The 20988-nt window shown below is 38.0% G+C and overlaps 1 protein-coding gene and 1 pseudogene across 1 annotated transcript; one reads left to right on the top strand and one right to left on the bottom strand.

Annotated features, from left to right (window-relative positions):
- Positions 1-281: 281 nt before the first annotated feature.
- On the bottom strand, positions 282-20146 carry LOC147857114 (protein ACTIVITY OF BC1 COMPLEX KINASE 8, chloroplastic-like). The gene is made up of 20 exons (XM_087328237.1): positions 19490-20146; positions 15122-15257; positions 14865-15031; positions 14607-14727; positions 14426-14526; positions 14241-14339; positions 13637-13747; positions 13463-13542; positions 13307-13376; positions 13148-13221; positions 12995-13064; positions 12778-12866; positions 4317-4438; positions 3986-4066; positions 3814-3874; positions 3041-3095; positions 2862-2960; positions 2625-2714; positions 1751-1810; positions 282-540 (listed from the first exon to the last, which is right to left on the bottom strand). Exons 1-20 carry the CDS (start codon positions 20120-20122, stop codon positions 424-426), a joined length of 2436 nt encoding a protein of 811 aa, XP_087184363.1. The 5' UTR covers positions 20123-20146; the 3' UTR covers positions 282-423.
- Positions 6849-11374, top strand: LOC147857115 (uncharacterized; annotated as a pseudogene).
- Positions 20147-20988: the final 842 nt, after the last annotated feature.

Raw genomic sequence — 20988 nt, 5'->3', positions numbered from 1 at the left:
CATCAAATCGCAAATTTGGTGATTACACTAACTTACCTCGCTAGGATTTCAAGTTCCAAGTTCAAGCCTTGATTGATGTTAGCCAGCCCAATCTTAATGTTTGTTGTTTCATTGAACAAGTATCCATCCAACTCATAGGTTCATGCATAAGGTCATCAATGTGGTTCCATTTATTCATGCAGATAGTGGAGATCCAACAATGTTTCAATAGAGTTGTTATATATTTGGCACTTTTACCTTACTGAAATAGCAAAAGACACATCTCACAATGCTCAACAGACCAGAAAACACACTATTTTTATTCGACTCATTACTCTCTTTTTTACGTGTGGCTTTTGTTATACAAAACCGGGCACTAAACATGCCTTACAGTGCAACGAAAATTGATAAACCAATGCAAGATGGGGAGAAGCCTTGTGAGAACTAGGCTGTTCCACTGATAAGCTGCTCCTGTCTATCTAGCTTCCTCACTTTTAGAAGACCTATCAAGACTTGCAATCCAAATATTGCACTGCACAGAAATGCTACCAACGCCAATACCTATAGAGAAAACAAAAAACAAAAAGTTGGAAATATTTTTTAAGCTTTAAATCCCAAGCAATTTATAATGTTTTGCTTCCCAAGTTCCAACATTAGAAAATTCTATCACTAGGTTTTAAAATTTTAGATATCATTCTCATATTATTCAAAATGAACATAAATCAATGGTACACCATTTTTTTCAAATTTTAAATATGAAGACTAATGATTAGAAGACCCTTGTCCATAATAATAATCATAGAATGAACCATACGTCGTATCATACGTGCATTCACATTCGAGAATGATTCAATCAAACGTGTATGGTAAATCATCTCAAAGTTGGATTGGATTAACTATGGTTGTTATTATATATTGATTCACTCTCAATCCCAATAAGTGAACTCTAATCCATTGTGAACCACCAACGTAAGTATGGTTGCAATATTTTCATTGTATCACATGCATACTTTTGGGATGCTTCTTAAGAATCAAGACATCTCTATCATCCCTACTTTAGAACTTTACAAAAAAAGGAGTATGAACTATAGAGATTGAATCAATTATCTAAATACGTCATTATAAATTATAATCAAATGTTCAAAAACTCATAAAATGTACATTCGAGATTATGAAGAAAACATGACATAGGCAGTAGTAGCATAACAACAAAAAAAGAAGAAAAAAGAAACGATAAAAAACTCATAAAACATATATTCGAGAATATGAAGAAAACATGACATAGGCAATAGTAGAATAACAACTTACCACTAGGGTGAGCTAATTTCTAATAACAAAGAAAGAAAAAAAAAAGAAAAAAAAAGGAACATGACACTACAATAAAATTTTGCCATGACACTAACAAGAGGATATGAGAAAGTTGGGAATTGAACTCAAGACACAAGCAATAGTAGCATGACAACCTACACTAGGTTAAGTTTATTTCTAGTAACAAAAAATGAAAAAACTAATATAAAATTTTGCTATGGTACTAACGAGAGAGATGAGAAATTTGGAACTCGAACCCAAGACATAGACAGCAATAGCATGTCTCCTTACCACTAGGATGACCTGAATTTGTAATGGCAAAACTTGAAAAAAAAGCAAAAAAAAAGGAGCACCCATTTTTCCCTTTTCAAATGTTTGAATGCTTGCACGAACACGAATATTTCGTTCTATGATAATAATGATGACTCAATATGTATCATGAAAACATGTAAAAGATACTTACTTTCACTCCATTCAAATGTAGCATGGTTGCAAGGTTCAACAATGTTCCCGCCAAAATACCCTACATTTTAATTTATTTCATGTTATTGTGAGGCAAAAAACAACAATGAGCTCATCTTCAAATCTTAGATAAATTATCACCATAATATTACACCCTTATACACAAAATGCACATTTCGTTTATGATGAACATTACAGAATTTTCCAATACAGAAATAATATAAAATTCAGTAAATTAATAAGAAATGCTGCAAATTTTATACGGTATTTCATATGTATATTTGTCATCTCACAAGTGGTCAGAATATTGTATCGCTTTTGTATAGGTTAAAACTCAAACCACTTAACAGAAATCAAAATTCAGGAAAATTTAATAAAAACTTGTTGGAGATTTCAAAAACTCCAAGGATTTTTTTAGTTGAACGAGAATGAGCATTGATTTCCTTTTAAGTGGTCAAGCTTTATCATATACTAAGAATTGTGATACGATATCCCAGCTATCTGTGATAAAAAAGACTTTCCATACCTTTTTAACACTCTACATTTTGAGACATGATGAAAAAAGAAATACCAACAGAAAAGCCATAATGTACTTTATGTTTTTATCTTTTTAACTTGAATTTTATAGCTTATAATCTTACAAATATACATGAGGTAGCAAATAAATCCAGTTACTTTTATAGATATATATGTTCATCTGTCTGTCTGAATGTCTGTCTGTCTATCTGGATAAATAGAGATTCGGTCTTTAACACTATTTTGCTTTCTCAAATATAACTCCTTGCAAGTTTCAGATTTGACAAAGTAATTGTTCCATGTTTAGACTTCTAAAAAAATAATACACAATATCATCTCTTTAGAATGTAATATTTTACCTGTCCTACAGTCTGCTGCACTGTTGCAACTCGTGTAAATGCCCTCTCAGATTCCAATGCACGAACTCGGAGCTTCAAATCACCTTGTTCCTGAGAAGCACAAGTTTGTTTCTTTCTTTCTTTCTTTCTTGCATCTTCTTTCGTAAATGTCATCATTAAATGAAATTATACATCAAAAGCACAAGGATAATTTATGTTTCTTTGAACCTGAAATAAAACTCATTGAAAGAGACTTACAATCCGCTCAAGAATTTGTGAAAGTTTTTCAACTCGATCAGCTTGACGAAATAGATTAACAAATGCTTGAGCTTGTTTATTCCAACGTTTCTTGAGGTCCTGCATGTTGGTTGAAAAGCTTATTACCCAGCCCAACAGAGAAAACATGTGAATCAATGTGGGAACTTTTTCGCCTTTACCTTAATGAGAACCATCATACCAACTTTACGGAATTTCAGTATCTCCAGTGCATACCTAAACACATGTCGGTGATGGTCAATATAACAAACATCTAAATGGTATTGATAAGAACAAAATAGTCCAGGGTCTGGAATTAACAAAATTATGTGCATGTATGTGAGCAACTGATTGGTTACAGTGTAATCAAAAGGATCATTTCCAGAAATTACCTATATATGCTAATACCATGAAAAATATGACTGAACACAATTATTTCTTAAACAATACTATGTTATTTTGTGGAGATTAATTACAAGAACTGCAGTAATTAATATAATAAATTACAAAACTTTCACGACTGATTGCTCTTAATTTAGACGGTGAACATGCCTTAATTACATAAGAAGCTTAATTGGCTAATAAGTGGCTTTGATTAGGCTAATTAGTGGCTTTCATTAGACTAATTAGTGGCTACATTATCCTTAGACGCCATTATTATGGTGATTAAGTCTACACTAAAAATATAGAGTGCCCTACATTATTTCATATGATTATGAGAGACTCAACTTCAATCAAGGAAACCATAGGTAATTTTGAAAATAAGCAAGCATGCTTTTAGAATTTTTGATATATATAAGCATTACTTTGGTAACCATTTCTTTATGTGTTTTATCATTAATTGAATAAAGTGGATATATATAAAAGTGAAAACACTACCAAATACAAACATTAAACTTTTCTACCAAAGGAAGTTGTATGTGTACAACGTTACAGATTAGTTGTTTTTCCTTACGGTTTAGCAATTTCTGATATGTCGAATCTCGGATCCAGACCTTTACCAATGCCATCTAATACTAAAAAATCAAATAGCAGGAACAGAGCTGTTAAAATAAAACATCAAGACACATGTTCTACTCAAAATCAAGGAATAGGAATATTATCCAAGATGCAAGAATTTTGCTTACCTGAGAAAGCACGTACTACAAATGTGAATGTTGCAGGAAACCGAAAAGGTTGGTCCACAGAGATCGATAGAAGGTCCTCACCTACATAGCATTTTTTTTAAAATGATAACCTAGAACATCATTGAATTTTCATTTTTCCCATAAAAAGTTATATTTCCTGTGCAAATTATCAGGCATTTGTAAATGATTAAAAAGTTAACATATAAACTAAAAGAAACCTCACATTAAAGAAAACAAGAGACAACATAAAAATAACTTAAATAGATGCAATAAGAAGAAAGAGAAGGCAACAAAAATCAACAGTCCATACAATAAGTGACCACAGACATACCAATTGCTGCTAGGCGCATCTTATTTTCTACTTCCATGTCTTTTGACACTGGTTTCTTGAAACCTAAGGGAGTCACTGTTGCTTCTCTCCCCGCTTTTTGTGCAGCTAAGCGTTCTTCAAAACTTCAGGAACAAAGAAAGAAAAAAAGATATATTAACATCTTCTAAGAGGCCAAAATGGCCTATAAGACCAAACAAGAGATTACATCTTGAGTGTTGTCTTGTCTTTGAGAACAACAAATCAAATTAAAATAAGTATTACTCTGGAAATATAAGAGTATGTAAGATTTGTTTTTTAAAAAGACGAGGGAATTTGGTTTTCTGCACATGTGAGATTTTTAAGTTAGATATATTGCAACTTTTGCCTCCGAAAGATCTCTAGCATAGGTTGATCCAAAGTGGAGAGGTCTCCGAAGCGAGGGAAGCACTTGCGATGGCAGGAGTGGCCTTTATCTTTCAATGACACAGGTGCTCAGGTCGTGATCCATGGGGCCGGGGCCTACGTGCACGACAAATTGCTATTGCCCGATCAATTGTAACCCCTTTGTTATGTCCTGGTCGGGATCCCATCAAAAATAGAGAGGGAGAGAGTTTGAGTGAGAGATAAAGGGAGAGAGAGAGAGATGCACGCTGTCTTGGGTACAAAGAGTGTACCACTTTTTTGGTTTTTTAGATAGTATGTATATACAAGTCAAAATGTGCTACGAGTGCGTTCACACTCGTGCACTAATAAAAGGCATGATGGCCCTTTATTCCCAACTTCCCACCTAAAGGCAATGTGCCATGAGAGGGAAAAAAAAAAAGTCAGCTAAGTCCAAGTATGTACAAAGCTGAACTACATACATCTATCCAACTCCCATCATCTGTCGGCAATGAGCAAATCGCTCAACTGGAAGACCCTTCGTGAGAAGATCTGCAGGATTATTATTTGTATGTACTTTGACAAGCTCAATGTTCTTGCTGTCAAGTACATCTTTGATGAAGTGATACTTCACCTGTATGTGCTTCGTCTTTGCATGAAAGACGGGATTCCGAGCTAGCATGATAGCACTCTAGCTGTCACAATGAAGAATAGGTAACTCTGTAATGCCAAGATCTCTCACTAGATATAAAAGCCATAAAGTCTCTTTGCATGCCTCAGTGGCAGCAACATACTCTGCCTCTGTAGTAGACAATGCAACACACTTTTGTAGTCTGGGGATCCAAGAGACCGCTCCTCCTGTGAAAGTAAACACATACCCAGAAGTAGACTTTCTGCAGTTCACGTGGCCAGCATAGTCCACATCCGTAAAACCAACGACAAATGCCTTTTGTTTTCCAAAGCAAATACACAAGTCCTTTGTGCCTTTGAGGTATTTCATAACACCCTTCACCGCTTCCCAATGCTTTTTGCCGAGATTTGCCATGTACCTACTAACCACTCCCACTACAAAAGCAATATCAGGGCGTGTAGCAACCATCGCATATATCAAACTGCCAACGGCAGAAGCATATGGAACCTTACCCATTTCAGCCTTCTCAGCATCAGATGTAGGGCTGTCTTCTGCACTGAGGTTCAAATATGGAGGCAATGGAACCCCAATTGTTTTCCCCCTCTCCATATTGAAACGCTGCAAAACCTTAGAGATATACTCCTGCTGAGATAGAAAGAGTACCCCTTTCGATCGGTTTCGGAGTATTCGCATGCCAAGGATGTGATTTGCATCACCAAGATCCTTCATATCAAAGCTGCCATGAAGGCTTTGCTTCAATGAATCCAAGGCATGAATATCCTTGCCAGCAATCAACATATCATCAACATACAAAACCAAGATAATCAGGCTGCCATCTCCTGCCTTCTTGGTGTACAAGCAGTGGTCCACTTGACTTCTATGAAAACCTTGAGACTGCATAAATGCATCAAATTTATGATACCATTCTCTTGGTGCTTGTTTCAACCCATACAAACTCCTTTTGAGCTTACAAACCATCTTCTCTTTGCCTTTAGCCACAAAACCTTCAGGCTGCTGCATATATGTCTTCATGCAGATCGCCATGTAAAAAGGCGGTCTTCACATCCATCTGTATGAGCTCCATATCTTCAGCTGCAACTAAGCCCAAAATGATTCTTAATGTAGTCATCTTGACTACAGGCGAGAAGATCTCATCAAAATCAACTCCATATTCCTGCTTGTATCCTTTTGCAACCAATCTTGCTTTGTGCTTTGGCAAAGAATCAGAAATGACCTTCATTTTATAAACCCATTAGCATGGAAGTGTTTTCTGCCCTTTAGGCAACTGCACCAAATCCCAAGTGTTATTTTTCTCAAGAGATTCCATCTTTGACAACATGCCTTTATACCATTTCTTGTTGTCCTTCTCGGAATACAACCCTACGTACTTCCTCAGTCTTTTCGGGTTGTTTATGCATGCAAGTTTCCCGGAAGATAACATCATTGCTGCGTACTATTTTTCTTTTCTCGGGATCCCACAATCTATACCCCATTTCACCCTCGTCACCGTGGATGTCCATAAGGATGTAAATGCACGCTACATGTGGATACGAATAAAAAGAGGGGATCTTAGGGAGTTATATATTGCAATTTGCTACTTTCCACCTGCTTACTCAAGGTTTGCACCTTTAGGTGAATCACCATATCCACCACTATATGATGATATCATAAGATTTGCTACTATGGGGGACATAATACTATTAGGAGATTTTAATGCACGAACCAAGGATAAACAAACAACTATGTTTAACACCAACGAGGTTGTTTATGGAGAAGTTATGGCGGAAGAGGTTGGTCTAAAGCGACAAGCTCAAGATATGAGTGTTATAACTGAATATGGAAAACACTTTCTAGCCTTGGGAAGCGCGCATGGATTTGTGATATATAATGGCTTGTCACAATGGCCTGGATCAGATGCTTTGACATGTTGGAACCTAAAAGGGGGTGCAAGCACAGTCGATTATCTAATGGGATCTCCATCTCTTATACCTGAAATAAAAGTGTTCACTATATCGGGAAGACCTATTGGCTTGGCAGCTGATCATGCATATCTACACTTTGAGGTAAAGGATGGATGCGCAAAGGATGTATATGCTAAGGAGAGTGGGCTGGCTAAGTATCTATTCACTCGAGAGACAATCGATGTGTATAGTTGCGGTGTATACAATGGCATGCTAGATTTGGATCCTTTCGCACCCCTTGAAGAACTTACCCAAGGTTTATCCAAATCATTGCATAAAGCAGCCACAAATGCCTTCCCTCACACAACGGCCAATCCCCCCAAACTTGGTAGAGTAATACAAAATAGTTGGTATGATGAGGAATGTCGTGATACAAGGAGATGCTTGCAGTGTGATGTAACTCGGGGCATTTATACAAACAACCAAGCGAGAGCAACCTTCCAACGCCTCGTGAGGAAAAAGAAGAGATTGTATTTGGCTAAATTTGAAGATCATTTGTATCGCTTGTTTCTAGGACAAGAGAGTAAAAGAGCATGGAAAATGTTTAATGAGAGGAAACCCACCACACAACTGACCTCACCTCAGGTGTGGCACGAATATGCAAAGGTTCTATATGATATCCTGGGGCAACCTTCTCTTCCCCACCCGAATGCCTCACGCCCACATGAATCAACCTTCTTTACACCACAAAATGTAAGAAATGCCATTGATCGGCTACAATTTGGGAAGGCCCAAGATCATGATGAATTGGTGGGTGAGCACTTTATCTATGCCCGTGACACCTTGCTCCCATTGCTAGCACACATCTTTAATAGAGCAATGTGTGAAGGTTTTCCTACTAGATGGACTCAACATACCATTGTGCCAATCCTCAAGAGTGGAGACCCCATGATGCCAAGCAACTATAGGACAGTCATGATTGGCCATTACTTGGCTAAACTATATGGCTCGATTCTAGAATCAGAATTGAGTATATGGGGAGAGCAAAATGGTTGCCATTCAATTGCACAAGCAGGCTTTCGGAAGGGGTTCACAACTTTGGATCACATATTCACCCTCCGGGCCCTTATTGAGGAGGGCAGATCCCACAATTAGAGGATTTATTGTTGCTTTGTGGATTTCTGAAAAGCCTTGGACATTGTGCCACGTGCTCAGCTTATGCAACGGCTAGAAGCCCTGGGTGTTCCTATAGATATGCAATGGGGAATCTATGCACTCTATGAATCTGTGTCAGGAAAAGTGCGATCTTCTAAGGGCTTGTCAGAGGCGGTGGCTAGAACAATTGGCGTGAAGCAAGGATGCCCACTATCTCCCACACTTTTCAGTCTCTATATAGATGAGGTATCATAGTACCTAGAGAGATTTGGGGGTTCCGGAGCACACCTAGCAGGTATAGCTATACAAATATTACTATATGCTGATGATATTGTGCTGATTTCTGACTCTCCGAAGGGACTACAAAGACATCTAAATGCCTTAAAACTATTTTGTACGGACAAAGGTTTGTCAATCAACATGAATAAAACTAAAGTGATGGTGTTTAACACCACCCAAGCATGGGTAACAAGATCAGAACCAGAATTCTTCTTGGGAGAGGAAAAGGTGGAATACCTAGAAGTAACATTTACAGGACCTAGGTTCTCCTTACAGGAGGCCGCTTGTGCCCGACTTTCTTGTGCATATGCAGCCCTTGGTGCTCTCGAGAGACAATGTGCACATTTGCAATTCCAAGAGCCACGGACTAAGCTATGGTTATTTGATACACTTGTCACACCAACTCTTCTCTATGGAGTAGAGACATGGGGACAGAGTCTTAAAAAGGCAAATCATTGGAAAGATTTAGAGAGGCCTTTAGTGTCAATGATTGTTCGCATGATAAGGAGCAAAGCATCGGTACCCCACGATATAATCCGAGCAGAGATGGGAGCAGCACCTATAATAACCGAGGCGTTGTTCCGATCAGTGACATTTATCCAATGTCTTTGGGAGCTCCCTAAACGAAGGTACCCAAGGTTGGCACTTATGTCATCAAAACAACTGGCTGAAAATGGAAACACTCATTGTTGGTATGCTGAAATGCAGCAATGGTTCGAGTCACATGGCATGAGTATAAATGCACTACCCCCGTTCCAATATAGCTTGGACTGTCCCCATCTAAATATGACCAAAGTGGAAAAGAATAGAGTGATCCGAACTGATATTATTAACTTGGAAAACAAGATAACATGGATCAGCCCCAAAATACCACTTGGTACAAAGATGGCCCACTATAAGACACACTTCTTACATGCATCGGAGGATGGATTTGTCATCAGGCCACCTTATATGGACATACATCTATCCTATGCGCTGCGTAGTGTGATAGGGCAGCTGCGAACTTCATCACATCAACTACAAATTGAGGTAGGCAGATATACACGACTACCTCTAGAAGAGAGAATTTGCCAATTGTGTCATCAAGGAGTGGAATCTGAAGAACACTATGTTTGTCATTGTAGTGTCTTTTATGAAATCAAAGGGAGATACCATTGCCTCTTTAAACAAGGCTTTGGCTCACTACGCAAGGTAATGGAATATGAGGACCAACGATCCCTAGGACTTTTCTTGCTAGAGCTCAAGAGACTTCGGGAAAAGTTGGTGAAGAATACAGCCACACAAGCTCATCCACAAAGAACAATCACAACTTTCTTTAGCCCCATCACTCCTAATGCTAGAAGTCAACCACGGGATACACAAATGGGCTTCAGACCAGGACATAACAAAGGGGTTACAATTGATCGGGCAATGGCAATTTTCCGTGCACGTAGGCCTCGGCCCCATGGACCACAACCTCGACACCCTTGTCATCGACAGATAACAGCCATTATCTCCCGCCATCGTAGGTGCTTCCCTCGCTTCGGAGACATTTCCATTCTGGATCGACCTATGCTAGATATCTTTCGAAGACAAAAGCTACAATATACCTAATTTGAGGATCTCACATATGCCAAAAACCTGATTCCCTCATTAATTTTCTTTTCATGTTATTTACTTTTATATTTACTGTGTAATATTTATTTCATTTTGATTTGTTCTCAAGACGAGACAACACTTAAGATGTAATCTCTTATTTGGTCTTATAGGCCATTTTGGCCTCTTAAAAGACGTTAATATATCTTTCTTTCTTGCTTGATTGCTTATACACTCTCTCTCACACACACACTACACTTCTGAATACTCAACTCTACTAGACTTAGATTCTTTACACACGTGGAATGTGGCACCGGAGTCCAATAACCACGTGTGTGCATCTTGTGCACTGTATAGGACCTCCCCGATCACTGAGTCCTCTAAGGAGAGGATTTCTCCCGATCGGGTGTCTACAACATTGACTTGGTTGCCGATTGGAGAGTGGTTCGAGTCGAATCATCCTCAATTCCGCTCGGATCGCCGACCACTCTCTTTCCTCTTGATCGACCAGCAGTCGGAAACATTGTGACCAACCTTTCTGCCGTGGGTGCAGAAGTCACCTGGTCAGCTATTTCTCGACTTCGACCGTTGTTGGTCTCCCCTCGTTCTTGTCCGATTGGTATTCCGACCGGTTCTATCAGCTTGTTCTCTCGATCGACTGAATCGGTCAATCAAGTCGGTCGAGTGGTGCGCTTCTACCAACTCGTCGATGGTGAGTCCCATCGATTTTCGCCAAATATTCTCAATGAGGACTTTGCCGATTGTTTCCTCTAGATTTAGATTTGGTCGGCTATTGGCAAATGTCGTGCAAAATACCTCCCAACTCACCGGCAAGCTCAATAGGAGGGCAAGGGCTTTAATCTCTTCTTCTAAGTTAATCCCTTGGAAGGAGAGTTCAAACAACACCCGGCTGAAGGTGTTGATGTGGGAGGTTGCAAGATCTGACTCTCTCATCTTGATATTGAATAGTTGTCAAATTAATATAAGTTTGGTATAGCCTATTTATACAAATTTGGGGAAAGTGGGTGAAATGGTTGTTTGGTAGTGCACTTCGATATGTTTTGTTCTACCATGAAATGTTGAGCTATGTGCCAAGGCTCGCACTTTGGCTATCGGTGAAAACTGCAATAGGAGAGTCTTGCAAAACACCAATGTGAGAAAACAATTGCATTAACCATAGCAACTCACAGCAAGCATTAACAATTGCATTAAGCACTCGTGGCATGTTTTCTTTGCGGTGTGCCATTTGGGCTGCAGTGAGATCGTCATCTAAGTATATTTTCTCACCCTTGAGTGCCTTTCCGTTTTAGAGGAAAGCTTTTTTCTTGTCAATATCTATGAAGCGGATAATAAGGGTTTTAGCTCTAGACTCCTCTCTTCCCACCCTCCATGTTGAAGCAAATGGAATATCTGATGCCCCAATCTTTGTTCCGAGATTCTTGGCATCTTCTTGTGGGCATCCTTTTTTTGCCCAACCAACCACTTGTGCATGCAATGCACAAGCTTTCCTCTTGGCTTCGTCTTCTAACGTAGCATTCATCATTTCCATCCTATCCATTGATGTTCCTTTTTGCTTTTTCACTACCTCTATCCAAGGAGCATTTGCTTTAATTTCTTTTTGGGCATGCTCAGCTTGAGCTTTGGCATCTTTGGCCATGTCTGCCCATGTTTGCATTTCGTTAATGACATTGGCTTTCAATGTAGAGATGCATTTTTCCACTGCTTCTTATCCTTTTTCTAAATCCATTTTTATAGCTCCTAACTCAACCATATTTGAGGATATTTCATCCTTAAGGTATTGTGTCATGTCATCCTTGAGCTCTACGTGTGATTTCTTCACATTGCTTGTTATGTCTTTCCGCATCTCTTCTAATAACTCAGTCTTGAGAGAGGCACACAACTCTGTTTTCTGTTTTTTCTATCTCCTTTTTCATTTCTTCTTTTAGTGCTCTTTCTATATCCTCTTTTAAGATTGATCTCTTGCGCAATCAAATGGCATAATAGATCATGTTTCCCATTTTCGACATCAAATGGAATGTCGAACGGGACTTGCATTCTGGGTGCCTTATGCGCCCTTCTAACACTATTCGGGGTGCTTCCATCCCGTCATTTTCGTCTATGGTATCTTCTTCGGGTCTTCCATGGATCTGGACCCTCTTCGTGTGTGTTAAGATCCATATCATTTTCTGTCCATTCAGAGTCCATGCTGTCTTAGGACAGCAGGTATAAGGTATGAAATGCAAAATGGCAAAGGGGACAATATAGATTCCAGGAATTCCTACTTGGCAGAAAACACAGAGGATCAGACTTGGCCGAAAATGCAGAGGATCAGACATTGCAAAAAACGCAGAGGACAGACATTGCCATTGTTCAATGCAGAGGATCAAACGAGCGGTTCTTATGTTAGCTTCTCTGGGTCAATGTATATATTTCATCATTTCTCTTTTCAACGCATAGAGAGAGAGGCCTATAATTGGTCAGTATTCCATCAGACATCAAGAGATAGTATTGATCCCATCAAACATGAAGAGATAGATATATCAAGGATGTAAAAAAGTACCTATTCAAAAAGAATAGTGCTGTTCGTCGGACAGCAGTCATATCTCCAGTTGGAACAAGCACTCCCATTTGTATCATGGCTTGTAGAACCTTTTTGATCATTCAGTAAACTCGGGTCAAAAGATAAATCAATGTACGAGTTCAATAAGCTTCCCATGCTACCAAGGTTGAAAGGTTTCACTAGAAACAAACTTTAGATCAGCATAGTTCTCACTCACTTTGTCAGGATCTTTCTCATACACCCCATAAAATGCCTCAAGCAGTCCTTCTCTTATGTTTGGACTGATGCTGCACGTGAACAAGCAAAGAACCCTTAGTATATGGAACAAAGAACCCATCATATCATAAACCAGCATACTAACTTATTCTACCTTCCCATCATGCCAAAATCATAGAAGATGAGGCGTCCTCCATTTGTATCATCTACAGCAATGTTGCCGGGATGCTGATAATGACCACTGTCCATAAGATCCAAATATAACAAGCATTTTTTATAAGTTAAATTATTATAATGGTGATCAAGTGTTTACTGGATCTGCGTGAAAAAAGCCATGCCGCAAAATCTGTTCCAGATAGGACTCTACAGCATATCTAGCTATCCTGCAATGCATATATATTCAGAAAGTTTGGGAAGATTTTGCTGCTCAAACCAGTTTCAGTGCATATTCATACACACAGTTACTCACATTTTTCTATCTACGCCAAGTTGGTCCAAAGCTGAAATGTGATTTATCTTAATGCCTGGAACATACTCCATTGTAAGTACCTAAAAAAGTAAAAACTCAACCCCCCACCCCAATTACTCTCTAAAGAAAATCATAATTCTTAAAATATGAAAAAGACTATGCATATTACGATACCTGTGAAGTTGTAAGCTCCCGATATATTTTTGGAACTTTTACATAATCCAAACCCTTAAAATTGTTTGCAAAACGCTCAGCATTAGTGGCCTCCATACAATAATCAATTTCCTGAGAGACATGCAAACTAGGTCACCTCAAAAAACTGTCCAGTATGCAGCATACCACATCCCAAATACAAGCCTTAAATATTAATATGGACAAGATGAGAAGAAACCCAATATCAATTTCCTAATAATTCTGTCTAAACATGAATATATACATATATGTATGTTTAAAAATATATAGAGGATTGAAAAGAAAACTCTAAGCAATACACAATAGACTAATATAAAACAAAACTAAGTCTATAGTCATTAAGTTAGAGAGCAAATTTGCACTTAGAATGCATGGAAATGCATCTATAGCAAACTAATGCTTGAAGGTTGATGTGTTTTAACAAAAAATGAATAATTTTCTATTGTTATCAAACATTAAGAATGGAATGTGGATACTTGCGACAGGAAAGAAGGAGAATGTGAGTTCAGCACAGATCCAACTATAAGAGAAGCAATAATTCAGTAATCTCAATTTGCGTAGTAAGCCATCTGTTCAAAATCAGAACCTGGTATAAAACAGAGGCACATTCATCATAAATGGCAACCCAATCTCTTTTTGCACCATCAGATTTCGGATCCAACTTTTGCAAATTTTCTGCAATGACCTGAGGAAACCCGATGAGAGCTTAAAAATTTAGAGGACTGAAAGAAGAATGGCCTTCAATAGCATACAATCTGACCATACTATTACCCTCAAGTTTCTGAGATCAATGTCAAAAAGGTCTTTCAGGCCAGGTCTTTGAACTTTCACAACTACTTCCTGACCTCTAAGGGTAGCTCGATGAACTTGGCCTGCCAATAACTCTATTAGGACAAATCCATCAAATATGAAAAGCATGCATTCGACATTTTTAACAGAAAAAATACAATACCAAGACTCGCTGCTGCAATTGGGTCTGGATCAAACTGCTCAAAAAGTTTACTGATAGGTGCACCTAGCTCCTCTTCGACAATCTTTAATGCAGTTTCAGACTCAAATGGTGGCACTTGATCCTAAAATTCCAATCAACATTCAAAATGTTGACCCTGTTAAAGTTGTTCATCTCAATGGAAATTCAGGAACATGAGATTAGATCAATTACATTACCAAAGAAAAAGAATCCAGTAATGTGATACAGATGTGAACAAACCTGAAGTTCTGCAAGTTGGTCAACATATTCTTGGGGAAGAATGTCCACTCGTGTGGAGAACTGTTGCCCGATCTTTATAAAAGTTGGCCCCAATCTTAAGAGCCCTTCCTTCAACCACTTAGCCAGCTTCTTCCTCTTCTCTTTTCTTTTCCCCTTAGTTATTCCTCCTAAAGACAAATTAGAGAAATCAAACTGGAAATTTGAATATGATATAAAGCATAAAAGCTTCCAGAAAAGTTTTACATATTCCACCAAACCTTTATATGCAAACTTCTGGTTCACAAGCCAAGCCCTGAAAAGGAAAGTAACTGCAAAAAACCAAATCTCACAAGATCTTTGAATTGTTGAGCATGCTTTAAACTGATTCCAGCTACCCCCAGGTGCAACAGAGACCTATACCAGAAATTTCAATAGGACTTAACACCATTACTTTTCTCATGTCTGCAGAAAGAAGATTCCTGATGTACAATTGGAATAATTTTTATAAAATAAGGCATAGTAACGTGTCTTAATTCTGAAGGTTCTACGGAAAGTAGCAGATACAAATGCAACAGTTATATAATTTTTCATAGAACAGCCATGGAAAGTGTATTCCCATTTAGAATGTCTCCAAGTCCGCAGAAAAGTCTGCCAGAAAATGAAATGGAATTTTCCATTACTTTGCTAGCCTCTTCAGGAAAAGAATGCCTGATGTACAATAGGAATAACTTTTATAAAAGATGCCATTGCCATATGGCAAAATACTAAAGTAGTATATACAAATGCAATAGTTACAGATGCTCAGAGAACAGCCCTTTACAAAGTTCCAAGTTCCCATACAAGATTTCCTTCTTTCTTCTTAAGAAGCAAGCATAAGCATCTAATTGAATTCACCACCAAGAATGTGACCAAATGCTCTTCCACATTAATATCAAGTGTGATGCTGGAAATTTGTACCATTGTGGTAGCATGTCTATGATAATCATCTGTCTGAAAGGAAATGTGTACGAGATTGCGTCTAGCATCTTGTAGCATTGACCATAAAAAACTGGGTTGTCGGAAACCCCAGAAGCCCCTCGTAGACTAAACAGATACCTAGTGATCTATGTTGAATCCAGAGCACCACTCCTGCCCTGAGAAATACATACCCAATGAAAGCAATGAAGTAACTGCACACCATACATCATGAGCATGAGAACAATGAACCTATTGTCTACATGCTTCTCATGCTGTTGTGAAGAAATTGCTTCACGATGTAAAAATAAACTCAAATATTAGATTAAGTGATATTTGAGATACTTGAACCCACAACCTTGTATACCAAGTATGAAGTATATACCATCAGGATAAGTTATTTTTTATAATTATGTTTTCATCATTATACTTATCCCATGTCTACATAAAGCTAACAAAAACCTTCAATCCTGGGACATGTATGAGTCAGAAGCTTCATGTACAGCCTCCTATTATTGATTAGATCAGGTCTCTGTAAAAACAAATGTTGGGATCTTAGACTAACTCTCACACAATAAGATCACTTAGAAGACTTAAGGAAATATCAGTAGATTAGAAAAAACGAGCACTGACTACAAAGATGTAGAATGGTTTATATAACCAATATCTACAGGCATGTGGAAACTCAACTACCATTTAATTAGGTTCACACTAGTCTAACTATATTCACACCTAACAGCTACCTAACTAGGTTCATACTATTCTAAGTATGTTCATACCCAACAGTTACTTAACTAGGTTCACACTATTATAACTCTGTTCACGCCAATGCTTTCATAGGATACACGTTAAGTGTAACAAACCCCCTGAAGTGAATGGTGTGAACTTGATTGTCGTCACTATCTGTGTGTTGGAAGAATGCCCAATTCCTTGCAAAAATATTCAAATTTTTCTCTTGATAGAGCCTTGGTGAAAATGTCTACAACATTTTCAAGAGTTGGTACATAAACCAAGTTTATCTCTTTAGCATGAAACTGCACCCTCACATAATGATAGTGCACCTCAATGTGTTTTGTTTGTGCATGGAAGACGAGATTTCTTGCAATAGTCAAGGCACTTTGACTATCTGTAAATATACAAGTAGGAGATGGTTACTTAAATGAAAAATCGGACAATAATCTCTTGAGCCACACACACGCTACTATATCACTAAATGTTGCTCTATATTCAGCTTCACAAATTGATGTTGCCACTATTAGCTGCTTCTTGCTGAGCAAGGAAACACAGGAATTGCCAATCATGAAACAATTGCCACTATGTAAGACACGAGTGTCATAGCAGCCAGCCCAATCACTATCAATGAAGGCTGAAATCCATAGTGCCTTTGAAGTAACGGAAAACTTGCTTGGCTGCTTGCCAATGCCTTGTTCCAGGGCTGTACATGAACCTGCTTGATTGTGAAACTGCATATTGAATGCCAGGTCTCATGTTGCACAAAAATATCAAACAACCTACAGCTTGCTGGTATAAGCGTGCATCAGTTGGTTCTCCTTTGTCTTGATCTGAGAATTTTAAACCTGCTTCACAGGAGTGGAGATTGACTTGCATTCTTCAAACCTGAATCATTGTCGCAGCTTTTCAATGTACTTGTCTTTAGCATTACGCATACCAAAAACATTAGTTTGCTCAGCCATTGAAAGAAGCAAGAAATATGGATGAGATATTGCAGTACTCGATGGTTATGTTAACTAAAATGTATTAAAGCAATATAGTATTGAAGAATAGCATAAGAAATGGGCTAAAAGAAATAGATAAGAGTTATTGTGTTGTGGTAAAACTGGTTTCTGCAATTGCTATGCAGTTAGGGTTTGAGACTGCCGCAACACTTGTTTCGACTATACCTCCAAAACCAAAAATCTGGTTTGGGCATGCAATAGTCAACAGAATCAACTCGAAATCTACTTTTTGAAATGTGAAAATAGGGAAAGATCACCTCTGCTATTGTTTTCTGTTCTTTGAACTTTCGTTGCTGGAGATGGAGAGGTTTGATGTCGTCTTCGATGGGAAGAGATAAACAAAGATCTTTGTATGCCTATTAGGAAGAATAGGATAGAGAAAGTAACCTAAACTTGCTTTGATACCACTTGTAAAAAATTGCTTAGAAGACTTAAGGAAATATCAATAGATTAGAAAAAATGAGCACTGAATACAAAGATGTAGAATGATTTATATAGCCAATATTTACAAGTAGGTGGAAACCTAACTACCACTAAATTAGGTTCACACAAGTCTAACTATATTCACACCTAACAGCTACCTAACAAGGTCCATACTATTCTAAGTATGTTCACACCCAACAGTTACTTATAACTCTGTTCACTCCAAAGCTTTCATAGGATACACGTTAAGTGTAACAGTCTCAAGACTAAACTACTCTTTAGGAGGAGTTGGATGAGGCAATTCAGATGAAACCTAAATGAAGATTCAACCTCCCATTCACATGCAATTCAGCCAATCCAGGGAGAACCAATCATCCCTCACAAACCACATTCTGGGAATCTATAGATTGCTTATCAATGTGTGGATGGGTAACTCTCAAGCACAAGCTGATGAATTTTGATTCCGATGTGAGAGATGTGCACCTGATCATGCATTTTCACAGACCAGAAACAACGATAACCTCTTCATCATTTGACATGTGATGGTGCAATCACACAACCTTTTCTACTTCCATTGGGGATCCTCGGAGTATCAACTTATGAAATTTATACAAGTGGGTCCAAACCCTAGAAAGACATCTCATAGAGAGGAAAATCTCAAGGCGTATTATTGATCGCAGTTGCTGTTGTCCATCTAAATGGAGTTGCCTATTGGCTATTAACGCAGCATTGATGCTACCTTAAAACCAGCAAACATACTAGAAAACAATTTTCTTCTATCTTTACTACAATCTTCAGGGCAGGATTCACTCCATTTGAGATCAATTTAGTTGGTTATATCACCCTTGTTGAACTACATTAGAGCAATCAAAGTTGTTTAAGAGAGAAATCTTGCCTTATTCTCTACCGGAGCAGCCCACGAAAGCAAGGAAGCCATTGTCCATCACACATATAAATGAGTGTCAATATCGCCACAAATTACAAAAGGAAAGGAAGAATGCAACAAATTTGACATTGTCCAGTTAAATAAAAAGCAATAACACATATTTGATCATCTTTAGAGAGAAATTCAGCTTTTTTGGCAGTAGCGAGCTTTAGCAACCTTGTTGTTTTAGGGGATTGATGTTAATGGAACTACTTCAAGAAAATAACTTTACATTATTATTTTTGCAATAGACACTCTTCAGAAAAGCAATGTTTGTCATATACAGAAAATCATTCTAAGATATGCCATTATAAAACCCAATGCGAATTTGTAAAATATGACATTACACTATGGAATGCACATTTCTCCACACAAGAAAAAACATTTGATATACATTGAAACAATTCTACAATATCACATAAATCAACACAATGCACATTTCTCCACAGAAGAAACATTGCCTGATATACAATAAAAATCCTTCTTCAACATGAAATTACACAATGCAAAGCAGTAAATCTACACACAAAAGAAGTTTCTTTGATGCAAAATGTGAACAGCTCTAAAATGCAGGATGAATTCTTAAAGGTGATATATGTTTTTCATACCGGGACTTTCTCCTTGTTTGCATATTTAAACCAGGGTTCTTCTTGCTCTATAGACTCCATTTTTTGCCTCCTATTGCTATTTTTCTTCTTCTCTCCGACAACAGAATAGGAATAGGCCTTTGCAATGGTTGGTTTAACTTCCTTTTCAGATGGAACCTTTACATTGACATTGATGAAGCCCTCCTCCAATGAATTGGTAACTGTGTTATAACTCTCATCATGAGAATGAATTTTATCATCAGGTTTGTAAGACTCGCTATGTGTATCCCTTTTACCTTTAGAGATGGATTCTCCTTTTTCACTGATTGCACCTACTTCTTCAGTACTTCTTGATGTTTTTACACTGTCTTCTGCTATTCCAGAAGCGATGGAAACCCTGGTTATCATGCTATTCTTCCTATCCTTCAGCATTCTGCTCCCATATGATGATCTCAGAGGTGAGAAAGTGTTCAGAGAAGAAGATCCTGGTCCAAAACCTGATGGTAACCCTAACTCTAACACAACTTTTGGATATGGAAGTGTTGTGAGTCTGAGGGATGAGGAGTTGTTTGCATTAATAGAGAGCCTGGCGTGCAGAAACAGAGTTCTGTTGGAACAGCGAGATATAGAAGAAGGGGAAGAGGAAGCAGCCATGGAAGTCAGTCTCTTCACAAGCCAAGAGGTTTAGAGGATCAATGGAAAAGGACAGAGAGAGAGAGAGAGAGAGCAAAGATTCTTTGAAACAGAGAGAGAGAGAGAGAGAGAGAGAGAGAGAGGGAGGGAGGGAGGGAGGGAGGGAAAGAAGGAAGGGAAGGAAGCTGTCTTACTTAAATCATTCATTAAAAAGTCTTCTTCCTTTCCTCTTTGTTTTCCAAGTTTCCTTAATCAATCATCTACATATGTATGTACATAAATAATAGTTTAGTCTTCTTCTTCTTCTTCTTCTTCTTCTCCTTAATGAAATTAGTAATTAAGCAAAGGAGGAAGGCTTTCTTCATAATAATAAATGTCCTCTTCTTCTTAATTATTCTTCCCTTGGTAATAAACCTTCACTCTCAGTTGCATGGTAGATCAAAATTTAACAAATTATGCAAAATGTTTATAATGGCTTTGACTATATTACGAAAAAACGTTACGGATTATCTATGCACTTTATGAATAAGTTAGGGGTGAAACGAGATGCATCATAGGTCTCTCGTATATGTATTTCTAGCACCAATCTTGTGACACAAGGTTGTTACTTACTCTCTCATAAACTCATTGGGCTCTATAGGCTCTTCAACAAGAATATGGTAGACTATGTCAATACAACAAGAAAAGATGGGGGCATCTAGTTCGTGCTCCAACCCATACATTCCATTTCCGTTTGTGTCATTATCTCAATTTCTAACTCACACATAAGTTTACAAGAGACACCAACTCCTATACATAATAGATGGCTTCTACACACAATTATTGCAGGATGAACCTTGGAAAACCCGAGGTCATGATATTTATTCTAAACAAAGACACATCATCAT

This window comes from Azolla caroliniana, unplaced genomic scaffold, assembly GCF_043228905.1.
Source record: "Azolla caroliniana isolate FFs.n. ecotype wild unplaced genomic scaffold, voAzoCaro1.0.p SCAF_12, whole genome shotgun sequence".
Taxonomy (NCBI): domain Eukaryota; kingdom Viridiplantae; phylum Streptophyta; class Polypodiopsida; order Salviniales; family Salviniaceae; genus Azolla; species Azolla caroliniana.
This window is presented reverse-complemented; position numbering and strand designations above follow the sequence as displayed.

Coding starts and splice junctions, on each gene's coding strand:
- LOC147857114 (XM_087328237.1), bottom strand. CDS start 20,122: ATGGCTGCTTCCTCTTCCCCTTCTTCTATATCTCGCTGTTCCAACAGA. Junction 2,715..2,861: donor CACAAATTCTTGAGCGGATT/GTAAGTCTCTTT, acceptor TGTGCTTCTCAG/GAACAAGGTGATTTGAAGCT. Junction 1,811..2,624: donor TGCAGCAGACTGTAGGACAG/GTAAAATATTAC, acceptor ATTAAAATGTAG/GGTATTTTGGCGGGAACATT.